This window comes from Ceratosolen solmsi, unplaced genomic scaffold, assembly GCF_000503995.2.
Source record: "Ceratosolen solmsi marchali unplaced genomic scaffold, CerSol_1.0 scaffold3, whole genome shotgun sequence".
Lineage (NCBI taxonomy): Eukaryota > Metazoa > Arthropoda > Insecta > Hymenoptera > Agaonidae > Ceratosolen > Ceratosolen solmsi.
In genome coordinates, this window is record NW_011948428.1 from 6,182,442 (window position 1) to 6,196,102 (window position 13,661).

Below are 13,661 nucleotides of genomic sequence, written 5' to 3' on the forward strand. Positions count from 1 at the left end.
TCCCACGATTCAACGCATTTCGAGCCATTGTTTATTCGCAATGAAATGCCGTGAATTTTCATGTGCGCATCTCAAGAGTAAAGCTGTTGGGGGCGTAATTTTTCTAGGGAAATTCAGCGTTATGAACGGATGTAGGTAAGGATCGCTGCCGGATGCACATCCAACGCCCACAATACAACGTATTGTGCGATAATGCAACCCGTGAATGTCGGGGCCGTATATTTGTGATGGAGGAGCTGTTGAAAACGACAATTCTTCTTAATCAATGTAGTTAAGAAATTTATACGTATCAATGTACAGGCGTACGAAAGTATAGAGATGAATTTTCTCCTGTAAACATTTGTCACCGAACTGTGGCTATTATAAATTTCAAGAATTATATAAATTTTGATCTCAAATGTTGTATAAGATGTAATGAAAAGCCTTCGCTGTTCCCGTTTTTCTTTTTTTTTTTTGGAGGGAGGGGAGGGGGGTGGTTTATTTTGGATTTTTAATCTTTGTCGGAGAAACAGGGAAAAATGTCATTAAAAGTTGGGGACTCGGGCAGAAGGCTCTTCGTTATATGAGAAACGTTTGAACTGAGAAAAATTTTAAGCTATTTAACTTGAAAAGAGAAGGTAACGCGCATCTCTGTCTTTTCAATTTGAGAGCATAAAATGCAAGGTTGTTGACTTTTTCATAAAAGAAAAAAGAGAAAAAAGAAATGAGACATAAAAAATGGAAAAAAATAAAGAAAAAGAAAAAAAAAACATAATGATGATGATGATGATGACGATGAAGAGGGAGCTTGTAAAAGGACATAAAATGGAGAATACACAGTTGCCAGTGCGGTAAACGGAAAAACATTAACAATTGAGTAAAATGTCACTAGAAGGACATATCGCTTATCAATGAGTAATAGATACTCTATAGTGTAGATTCCATAGCGCGGACGAATGCAATGGAGTTTATCGATAAATTCCCTTGTGCACGCATCAGCATCCTTTTTTCATCCTTTTGTCGCATAATATCGATTAAAAAAAATAATAAAGAAATAAAGAAATACTGAAATAAAAAAAATTATGAATAAAAATTCGTCAGACTAGCCGATTATCATGTGGCAAGTTTACCTATTAATGCGTGCTACATGGGTAATATACGTATCATAAATATATATATATATATATATATATATATATATATATATATATATATATATATACATACGTGTGGGTGTGGGTGTGTGTGTGTGTGTGTGTGTGTGGGTGTGTATACATACGTGACAAGCAAAGCGACTAATTGTAACGTGTACATTAATTTGTAAATATTATTCCTTCGGATGTACAAAATAATGAGAAAGAAAGAGGGAAAAGGAAAATTCGGGAGTACGTATGTATTTGTAATTTGCCCTACGAAATGAAAATAATTTAGAAGCGAGTGGTAGAGTAATCGTTATTATCTATACATAGATGTACATAATCTTAGAATATATCTAGCTTATCTTTTCTGTAAGAGACTTTCCATACTTTACATTGCTTCGTTCCTCCAGTGCACGAGGATTTTCACGAAATAAACTCAAAATCAAACGATACGAAAATTTAAGAATTTTTGATGGATTTGTTGAAAACTGTCCAAGCGATAGTTGGAAATTTTCAATTTTTAATAATATATCCATTGACTTAGAGCACTGTAAAGTCATGTATGGTTTCCATAATGTAAAAAACAAAAAAAGCGTATAATTGAATCGGATTGTTTGATAAATTGGTCCAAACATGTCTTATACGGAACCTATGAAAGTATACGAGAGAGAGAGAGAGAGAGAGAGAGAGAGAGAGAGAGAGAGAGAAAGTGAGAGAGAGAGAGAGAGTGAGAGAGAGATACGAAAAAGTAAGTCTCTATCGACTTGATAAAACTCAGAATTCACTAAGCGAAAGCTATAATGCCTTGATTCCCGTATTTCATTTTATGTAAATTCATTTGTTTACAATTTATTATTAAATACAATTAACATGGTGTCTCTCTTTTTCCAATATAATAATACCATGTATAAGAATCTGAACAGACATAACAATTATTTCATTTATATGCACACATACATTAAATTTCGAAAAGCACTGAATTGAGCTTTCATGCGTTTTTCATGCTTTTACACGTTTGTTCTTTTCTTTTTTGTCTCTTTTTGTTGTTGTTGTTTGTGTTCTTTTGTAATTTTTCGCCAACGATTTGCGCAAAAGGCAAATATGTAAATCCATTATCGAAGACAAAAAATAGTAAAAAGAAAGCTAACTTGCCTTGTTAATGTATATTATTAAAAAAATCTGAAAACTTCTTGGGAATTAAACATTTTGAATTCATCAAACATAGTTTGTTTCTATTTATTAAATTTACCCAAAGAAATTATTACTCCTGTGCAATTGATTTCTCTGTTAATTATTCGAGTCGCCAATTACTCTTAACACATCAATATGAAAGTAATCCAAATAATCATATCAATCAGAGCCATTAATCAATTACTTTCTAAGCTAGAAAGATGAGATTGGGAGAGCATTCGATGTAACCAATAATTAAATAAATCGATAAATAATATTATATTATTATTTTTTTATATTGTTTTATAATACAATTTTTAATAATTTATTTTTTATAATACATATTTTAGTGATTAGCAATTACGAGTCATTGATGATGAATAATTCGACGATTAAAATTCAGAATTTTTCGTGGGAAACGTAACCTTTCAGACATGCTTTCTCTAATACCTTTGCCCATTATTCATTATATTTGGAAAAATCGTTTATTTCAAGCAAACATCGCTTATGCAATTGAATTGAAACGATTAAAAAAATCTAAACAATTCGTTTCAAATTGTCAATATACGATAAAAATTATAGATACAATAATTGAGAAAAAAATTGATTTAAAACAGAAAATAATTTTTTAAATTGTTTAAAAATACTTCCACATTGGAAAAGAATATTTCATTCGCAAGGTTCCCAAACATTTTTCACGACAATCGAACATTTTATAAAGCTAGCCGAAATTTTTCTCCCCTTTCCAACCCTGAAACTGACTTTTACTTTGTCTATTAATGAGCAACGCAACACACGAGCGCACCGCTCAGTTTCACATTACTATGTGTTTGTACACGATTGTATTTCCTTCTTAATATTTATTTTAATGGTAAAATATTGTTAAAACTCGATTTTTTTTTTAAGTACGTTGCTATCTCATAAATTTCACCTTCTTTCCCAATCAATTTCCCATCTATACTTATGTATATATATAGTTCGCCTGCGTGCGCGCGCATCTCTTAGATCTGTTGTTTCCAAAGTTCAATCATTTTCTATTTCATTAACGCGCAGTGCATAGTGAATTTTTTCAAATGGTACTTGCAACAAGCGCCCAAAACCGTAATAGTCGTGCTTTACAATATTTAGTTTAATAGTTAAGAAAAAAAAATTATCGCAATCATACTTATTATAAGCCAAACGATCAAAGTAATTATTCAATCCTTTTAAATGAATATCCACTATTTACGATTAATTCCCGATTAACCGTCGACCATTGATTAATTAATAATGCCAATGGATATTTACAATGGCGTCAATCGTTAATTGTATCACCGCGACATTGAACTTGGCTAGCAAAGACCATTGGACCAGCCGAGGTGGAGAGGCAGAAGCCACGAGTCACTTCCGTCCATCAATTAAAAGCCTTTAAGCGCTAAATATCCAGTAAGTAAAAACGATTTCCGTTATTCGGTCATTGCAGAGCCGCGAGAATCCGAACAATACGCGAGAAATCCATCGATCGAAGACTTCGTAACGAGGGGCTGCTTCCCTTCCCCCCTCCCCCTCCCCCTCCCCCCACAATGCAGCATTAACCGCCAAAACTCCATCAAAAGAGCAATCGATCGAGTACACCCGTTCACTGGATACACTCACCCCACCCGACCATTACCACGGACCTGGAGGACGTCTAAAGTAGCCTTGGCGCCACAGGCGGCGAGGACACGCGACGTGTCGGGAACGTCGAGTCGATGATGGGCAAAGCGACCGATCGAGCAGCCTCGAGGTTCGCCGATGCCGCGCTTCCATTCTCCCACTCACACCCGGCAAATAAATAGCGAAACAGGATACCGCGTCCTCTCCTCCTCTACCTCCACCATCACCTCTTCCTCCTCCTCCACTCGCCGAGCACTTCGAAGCGATTAGTTCACATGGTGTCCCGTTACACGCGACCCGTGGCTCCAGGGGGACTAGGGACTGGGGACTGGACTAGTGACTGAGAAGGGGATGGGTGGGGTAGTGGTCGGGGGGAGGCGGTGGAGCTGTTTGCGTTATTAGATTTAGATTGCTTGGCACGTGTGCTGGATGGAGGGCGGAAGGTGGAGGTGGATAGAGGTAGGGGAGACGACATCGGCTGCTGGTCACGTGCCGCGGCTCCCGCGGAAACGGCCTTTCGCCTGGAATAACTTTGACGCGTGGACTTTGTGCGCGATCGGCTGCTGGTCGAGAGGAAACAAGACGGTGGTATTAATTTGTAATTGGCCTCTGATACATCAAAATATTAGCTTACAGATGGCTAACGGGGTAGGGGTTTTTAGTGCGGTGGGACGGAGGGGGAGGGTGGGAGGCAGCATTGTGTGCTGCGAGCTTGTCACCGGATTGACATGCGAATTTTTCGCACAATGTGCAGCCTCGGGGCGCGCCAATGGCTTTGTTGTCGCAAACATTCCACTTCCGTGTTTGCGCTCTCCCTTGCCAACTAATGAGATTCAGATTTTAAAGATAATAATAACGATGTTGGAAGATGATGTTGGAGGTGGTGGCCGTGGTGGCGAGGTAAATGATTGATGGTAGATGGCGATGTGCGGGTGGGGGGGGGGGGGCGGGGGCCCATACCTCCAAAGCTCATTTGAAAGATTCGCATGTTGAAGACAGTTCCGCAGTTTATGCTATTTTAGCAATTTAGAGCTTTGGGCATCAGCATCGCAGCTACGCTCCAAAATGGCGAATTCCATTGGCGTAGAATGGACTGACTTTGGCGATCCGCGTCTTATCTTCAAAATACAACGATAAGAATACTTCTTCTACGATCGCAAGAATGCTGGCTCGGTGTTAGTTCCCGAACATTTGCGCTGTCTTTTGTTTTCAGTAAGGATCTAGTCTACCCGTTGTATTTACTCCTCGAAAGAATACGCGAAGCGATCGCGCTCTGTCGCACCCACTAACCACCACCACCACCACACCATTAATACATCTAATAATAATAAGCAAAACTTTTGACATTTCTCAAATTTCAGCTATCAAACTTCAAGGTTTACGAGTGAAAAAAAAACGACATCGCCTTTGAAAAGACTCCCCTACGACCCCTGCCGTCGCACCCGTCCCACCCGCCCGCCCCATCAGCCACTAATCCGCCGCCACCAATCTGATCTGCTTCCTTTTCGGATCAACGCCAAGACTTACATTCGCATGGCCCCGAAGTCCGTCGAGCGCCTCGAATAATAACATAGTCGCTGAAAATAAAAGGCACGCGCAACCACCACTGACAAATGTTACAACTTTTCACATGCAAATGTAAACTCACTAAAGCCCCGCCGTAATTTTGCCCGAGAACACGGTATCGATTTGCGTTTTAAATCCTTAATTGATTACGCGCTTAATTAAAAGGGCTTGTAGGCCCGGAGGTGATAATTGGCGACGGTCCTCTGATGGTTCGCTGACGAGGCCTGATGAGCCTGAAGCGGCTGCTACTTGGTGGCTCGGGGATTGGGACGGGGGGACGGGGTGGCTGCTTCAGGCTCGAGTCGCTCCGTCGCTTCGAATTGGTCGAACTGGCCGGATCAGTGGTGGGCGATATCGGGAGGCTGGGAGAGGAGCAATCACGGACCCGGCTCACGTTCTATGACGGGTCGCGATAAGATCTCCGTTCGCGGAAAAGAGCCACCCCTTGGAGTGGCAATGCCCCAACCCAACGGGGGGTGAGAGCTATTGTACGGCACTCGCGCGGGATGGTGGGGGGAGGGGCGGTGAGATGCACCACCGCTACTGCCGCCGCATTACCATCTGCTGATTGACGATCATCTTTATTCGGGGATATTAAGTTACACGGGCTTTTGTGCGGAGTACGCGAAATGCGCAGCTCGACGAACATCTCATGCAAGAACGAAGAGAGAGAGAGAGAGAGAGAGAGAGAGAGAGAGAGAGAGAGAGAGAGAGAGAGAGAATTGAGACACAAAGCTCTAAGAGAATTGACTGACAAAGCTTCATTAAGTTTTCAAGAATCTGAAATACCTCGCGCTGCATCTTACACGTCAACGTGCGTGTGGGGGGGAGAGAGATGTAAGCTTTATATTTCGCACAATATGATCGCAACTTAAAGTTTATATAAATGATTCAAATACACTTTGAAACATACACTTTCACAACTTTTTTTACAATGATCAAATTATACTTAAAGATAAATTCTATTTAAGAATGTGAGAAAATTATGGGAGATCAAGAGGATATCAAGAGAGCAAAGATAATTTTACAGATTTATAATTTTAAAAACAGAAACTATGAAAGTAAATACAAATATTTTTTTGAGATATAAATGAATGTAAACATTGTAAGCATCAGAAGCGTGTCATTTGCTGGATTAATTTTTTTGAGAAGGCGACATTTAATTAACAGCCAACAATTATCGGAAACAATAACGGATTTGTAAATGACGATGTAATATCGTAAATAACGAATCGTACATTACGTCTTTTATGACATAATGGCTTTTGATAATGAGCTCGCGATTTAAGTATCATTTAAGTAAATTACCTATTAATATTCAGGATTTTAATAAATTTCAGTTATCAATACATAATACGTTAATTAATGTCGGCTGCTTTTACGTTTCAATTTACGTTCAATTCCATAAAACTAGACTTTTTGACGGTAGTTTGTATTGAAGAAAATCGAAACTTCTTCATTGTTCGTGATATTGACAATAGGTCGACGTAATATAAATATCTCAAGTTATTATTAAATTTAACGATTAACTTCGACGGCAATATTATTATTGAGTAAAGAGTGGAAAAATTCTTTTCCATGTGGGGCGCATTACGTTGCAAGAAAGTTTCATGTTATAATGAGAAACAAATATTAGGATGTCGGTCATACTTTTAAGAATAAAACTATAATGTTGTTCGAAAGATTCTTGCTGATATCGTTTCAACGAAGACATAAGCGTCCGACAATCAGTTTACGTTAAAAACTTTGAAACGATAAATTTCTTAATAATCTACTTGTGTGCCTTTTACAGAATATCAATAAAAACCATTAACTTCATGAGTGTTAAAACTTTTTATGAAGCATTAACATTTATAAATCTGGGAATCTGCGAGCTTTCATCAATCCAGCTAATTAAATACACAAAGGGTGGAGGATTACGGTAGGAAAACTTCTCATTAATTCGTCATCAACTGGTAATATTTAACGCACCTGTCTATACGACTGGTAATCTTACTATTTCTATTACGTTATATTACTATACTAAACATTAACTTAATTTATTTTCTTACTTCGGATCTTACTTAAAATGCTTTCAATTAATTTTCTATTTTTCTATAAAGTGATAACGACGGGTTGAAAAACAATTCAATCCCCGTTAAATTTAAATTTCTTTACATTGGTTACATTTCTATTGGGTATTGATCTAGCAAAAGAAGAGAGCAAAATTTCTTCCCGTTAAATTTTTAATTACACTTAGTTAAGAAAAAGAGGTGTAAATGTGTTAATTACGATTAAATTTTCATCGTAATATAATGAAATCTTTTTATATATTTTAAAACAGATGTCGCACCAATTTATGTAATATGATATTATTTAAAAACAGATTGGCTATAAAGGGCATGAAAGGATGAAAGGATCTTACGAATCAAAAACATTGAAAGAAAATACAACGACATACGGATAAGGCATATTAATGACATACATTCTACTTTATAATATTACTCAACATTACTCGGCCCAACTTGAAAGTTGGAGAAAACTGCTTTATCAACTGCTAATTATTCCAAAGTATTCCATGTAATGTTATTCGAGGAGGTATTCAATGTTGGTAATGCAGAAATCGATATTCCTCAAACTTATCCCGAACGACCGAATAGATATCCTTATTACCAACGAATACGAAGCTTCGATAATTTGACCATCGATATGGATATTTTATCAACAAAAACATATATATATATATATATATATATATATATATGTAAATTAAAAAAATTGAAATATAAAATTAAATAATAAAATTGTACGGACTTATTTAAGTTTTAACATTTAATTATTATGTATGTTCCACACTCATGTAAAAATTACACATTTTATCAAAATCAAAATGAAAGAAAAAAAAAAAAAAAGCCGAAAATGTTTACAATTACAAATATCAAACATAAAATTGAAATAAAATTATAAACGTTATAAAACACCACTATCGTTACTATTAAACGTTTATTGAAAAAAAAAAAGAAATATATCGTAAAGCATATGTTTAATTTATTAATTAATGCCAAGTTAATAAATCGTTTTAAGTTACATTTAATCCTAATGACAAACTTTCATCATTCGGATTTAATTGTCTATTTAACTAATATTTAATAATTCTACTTTAGTCATTGGTATGATTGCGTTACAAAATTTTTGCAAAGATGACGACGATATCGCATCTATATTCCAGCAATTGCAGATGTAATTTATATCTTGACACGCGACATTCATCAATTGTTTTATGATTTGTTTAAATTTCTTGTTATACAAGCTGCTGCCGTCGTTCAAGTGGATATTTGTTAAATTTTGGTCAAGTTGGCATGACAAAATTGGTATATATTTTCTCGATTGTTGACAGAACGTTTGCGAAAACTGAAAGGATTCGTTAGAAAAATCCCAAATGAAGTGTTTCAAGTTCTTTCTTAATTTATAAATACTATTTAAAATTCTAGTATTACTGCATGCTGGAGTTGTATCATAGTTTGGTGAAAGCAATAATCTGTTAATATTTGTACATAAGTGCAAGTGATCTTCAAATTCTTGTGTCAATGTAATATTCGCTAATTCCAAGTTAGTCAATTTCTTTAATTTGCTAATGATCTGTAGAAGGCGAGTGAAGCATAATGTTTTTATATTTTCGAGTCTGAAACGTTTTAAATTGTGTAAAGTAAGAAATGAGTTAGAAAACGATAGATGGGGATACGACGACATATCATTCGTTTTTGTTCCAACTTTCCCATTGAATTGGCCTAATTCTAAATCCTCCAAATTTACCAACTGGTATAGAAAATCAAATCGCTGCTCTGTCAAATTGTTTATTGTCAGTAGACTCTAGAACATCAAAAATAATATTACAATTAATATTTTCATTTTAATAAAATAATAATTACAGATATCCAAGCTACACAACATTCTATATCATTTATGAATTCATTAAAAATTGTTTCGTGTGTGCGTGAGTGCGTGAGTGCGTGCGTGTGTATATATATATATATATATATATATATATATAGATATACTTTACCAAGTGCGTTAGACTTTGAAATACCATGAAATTCTGAAGCACGATCGTTAATGTCATAGTGGTCACACATTGCAGCTGCAATACTTTACATTCGCTACGGAATTTCAAATAAGGCAGGACAAACTCCTCATTTGTAATTGATAATGCTCTGATTGTTGTTAACTGTGGGCAGCTATGAATAACCCAACTTACGACAGTCCCAGGACAGTCGCACAATTCAAGTACTTTAAGAGGTACTATTTTTTTAATAATAAAGTGGAATCTCTCCCAATTATCATTGTCATTGTGAATTATCAAGTGTTCGGTGTTATGTTCAATTAAAGCATCGACAATCTGATCTGTTATTTGATTATTATTTAGTATGAATTTTCTCCAGAATGTCGGTTCATTTATAAAGATATTCCACATCTTACAGACTTTTTGAGCATTTAACAAATCTTCAATACTTAAAAGATTAAATATTCTCTTAAGTATGTCGTATGCGGTAAAAAACGACAGTAGAGAATGATGATGTTTTTGTTGAACGGTGTTTGATAAAATTTTCCTAAACCTATGCAATTTCATTTAATGATAAATAAATAAGACATTAAACACATGCAATAAAAATAAATTATCAAAAAAATAAATAAATTTTGAATAATCACTCTTCTATAGGTATGATAATACTATTATGTTTTGTCATAATATTGTTATTATTAGTCTCCGTCGCTACTGAAATCGAACAATTGTTTATGAAGAATTTGGATTTTTCTTCCATCGTAATGGGATTAGTATTGATATTCGGCGAGAGAAAAGATCGATAAGGTTTATGTTGATTTGGAATGGAACTTTCAATATCACAGTTTTCTTCAATAACTTCTGTTATTTTGTCATCCAATTTGCTCCCTTCGATTAAATCGTTTCTTTTAATATTCATATCTTTTATCGGTAATCTATTGCAATTCCTTGATACATTTTCCTTAATATTGATTAATCTAGACGGACATTCTTGATTTTTCTTATGTAAATTTTCTGCATGATTGCTCGATGTCTTCTGAAAAATGTATTTAATTATTATTAGCGTAAGCGATCCCCTATATCATTATAAACACTGATAGTAAATGGGAGAATTTATTAAAATCAATACATACAATGTTTTCTATGATATTATCAGGGGATATAGAATCCTGAGAAAATCTTGCACACGATACATTCAATGAAATTGATTCGTAGTCTTTTATTTGAGCTTTACAATCTTGAGTAAAGTCATACTATAAATAAAATTTTTAGATTTTATTAAACATAAATCATAATTTTACAATTGTTTATTACAAACTTGTAGATTGGGAAGATCACTTATTCTGCCATATTCATTTTCTAGAAGAGTATTCCCATTAGAATTTGTATCTAAAAGTCCATTATCCCAAGATATCGAATTACTTTCGCTAAACGAAGGATTTTCAACGTGTGATTGGTGATTTAAAAGCAATTCTTTTTTTTCTACATGTTTACTTGTACCATCACCAATATGATTATTAATATTCTGAAAGCAAAATAGAAGAACATTGTTAAATACTGTTTAAACGTAATGTATAATTACGTATAATTAATGTATAATAACTATTTAACACTTAACGTTATAATTAATCAACGTAACTTTGATATGAATTAATAATACAATAAAGCTCACACAAAACAGAACGTTAAATAACGATAGAATTAATAAAATTATATTAATTATAATTAATATTAATAAATAAGTGTATGATTGTGTAAACTTAATCCTTTGCTTGTAAATTATTTAATTCGTTAAATGATTACTATTTTTGTTTCTGGAAATCAATTTTTCTTTTCGTAGGACTCAACTTTATCATTTTTACTTTTTCAATGTGGAAATCCTAGCTCTTCCATTTCTATAATCATCGTCAAAGTGTCTTGAGTAAGTTAACGAACTTTATACGTGTAAAAAAACATCTGGCGATGATTCAATTTTTTTTGTTTTTTGTTTTTTGTAGAATCAACTATAGCACTTGCAACATTGTAATAATTTAATTAATATATCATAAAAATTTTGTTCCACTAAATAACAAAAGATTTATTAAAAATCAACGACGTAAATTCGGGATATTATGTTAATAATTCATCTCATTTGATTATAATAGTACAAATGGGGATATAGATCGAATGTATTTCTCAAAAATATAATAATTCTTAAAATTCTTAAATTCAAAGAAATTAATGTAATTATTCTTATATTTGTAACTAATTGGACGTATTACATTCTTCTTATTTGTTCCCAATCTTTATAAAAGAAGCTATTGAAATATTTATAGTATTTGTAAGTTTTTAACTTAATTTTACAAATATTTTTATTACACGACACTTTTTTTTTTCTTAATTTGAGCAAATAAAAGAAATATTTTCATAACGCTCGCATTGTTTTTTATGAAAAAAAAAGTATGAGATTTGTCCACATTTAATGTATATAATTACAAAATTTATATATTTATAATTTAGACAAGTATAGTTTTATATACTGATACAGACACATATCAATTTAATACAGATTACAATTAAAAATAAAAGTATTTGAAACTTTGAATGTGATACTGAAGTAATTACCTACAAATGCGACGAGCTTTCCTTATTTGCGTATAACAATAGATTGATAAGTTATATATAATTATTATCTACACGGAGCTGACTTTAATTTTATTGAATAAATTTAATTTAAAATATTTATTGTAATAAAGTCTTGTCAACAAATAAAATCAGTCATTTGTTAATAAATTTATTCATTAAAGTAAGTACGCGTAATATAACAGATATTGCATAAAAATTTTGAAACGTTAATGCTCTAATAAAATGGATTGTAATTTAAGTTGATAATTAAAAAGGTTTAATTGGATGCAGTGCATGTGAATGTGCAAAGAAAGGTGATTATAAAAATGGTGACAAATTGCAAAAAATACTTCTAAAAACATTTTCAATTTTGTCTAGATTATCTGTAAGATAATGAAGGAAAGATAATGAAATAAGATAAAACTAGTTAATTAAACAATGATAATAATATAATAATAAAAATTATTTTTATCAGAATTTAGAATGGCACCACAAAAATCTTAAATATTGGAATTCTTATCTGTTAATAGGATAATTATATAAATAAATCATTAGGTATTTAAATAGACGAAATTAATTCCATTGAACGAGGAAAACTTCGATCGCAAAAGCATTGATTTCTATTCAAAATAAAAAAATATTTACTCCCAACATGCATACGATTATTAGAAATTAGAATTATTGTTGTAAATATAAGATTTAAACGGAAATTCAATAGAATAGAAGGAAACGTGCCATTATCGCATTGCTAGAAAATAGTATCTACGAAATAATATCTTAAAGTTATTTAATATTTAATTTTCATTCAAATAAAAGAATACACTATGATACAATTATGTGTAATAATAAGAGTTAATAAATCACAAAAAATATTACTAAAGTGTTGAGGGCGACACATACAGACAATATCGCTTATCTTTAAAAAAAAAAAAAAAAAAAAAAATCACACACTCCTCGGTTATTGATAAGTACAAGAAAAACTTCTATTATACAAATAATAAATTGTAAATTAAATCTTCATATATATATTTAAATAAATCAATTTTATTAAGAAATTAATGTGATTCGAGCTTTATTGTAAATAAATAAACTTCTACAATGTACTTTTTCAACATAGTTTCAATCAATTAAATATACATTAACTATATGTCTAAAAATTTTATATTTACTTTTACTCTTGTAGAAAGTCGAATGATTTCCGTTAAGGGGTCGTTAATGCCAATCGAACCTTTGTAAAACGTAAAATTCGTTATCGTTAATCCTCGTTTGGGAACTATAAATAGAAAGAAATAATTAATTAATTGCTCCACGAATTTTCAAAATTCGAATTATTACAGATACACGATAAAAGAAAATACCATGATTTATTATTAATTTACAGTTAGTTATTATCAATTGTATAAACACGGGATTATCAAATCTGTTACAGAATATATTTCCATAAACTATATATATATATATATATATATATATATATATATATATATATATATACACCACACCGCGCGCGATAAAATCTCTCGCGCTTT

General features: G+C 32.8%; 1 protein-coding gene across 1 annotated transcript; it reads right to left on the minus strand.

Moving 5' to 3' along the window:
• Positions 1 to 8,603: 8,603 nt before the first annotated feature.
• On the minus strand, positions 8,604 to 11,549 carry LOC105363724 (uncharacterized). Its single transcript, XM_011501474.1, has 6 exons — positions 11,541 to 11,549; positions 10,847 to 11,053; positions 10,662 to 10,781; positions 10,176 to 10,564; positions 9,532 to 10,081; positions 8,604 to 9,338 (listed from the first exon to the last, which is right to left on the minus strand). Exons 1-6 carry the CDS (start codon positions 11,547 to 11,549, stop codon positions 8,604 to 8,606), a joined length of 2,010 nt encoding a protein of 669 aa, XP_011499776.1.
• Positions 11,550 to 13,661: the final 2,112 nt, after the last annotated feature.

What these genes read in the sequence shown, in the direction of transcription:
- LOC105363724 (XM_011501474.1), bottom strand. An exon ending in ATTATCATACCTATAGAAGA is followed by an intron (nt 10,082 to 10,175) that starts GTGATTATTCAA and finishes GAAATTGCATAG; the next exon opens with GTTTAGGAAAATTTTATCAA. An exon ending in TTCAAAGTCTAACGCACTTG is followed by an intron (nt 9,339 to 9,531) that starts GTAAAGTATATC and finishes TTGATGTTCTAG; the next exon opens with AGTCTACTGACAATAAACAA.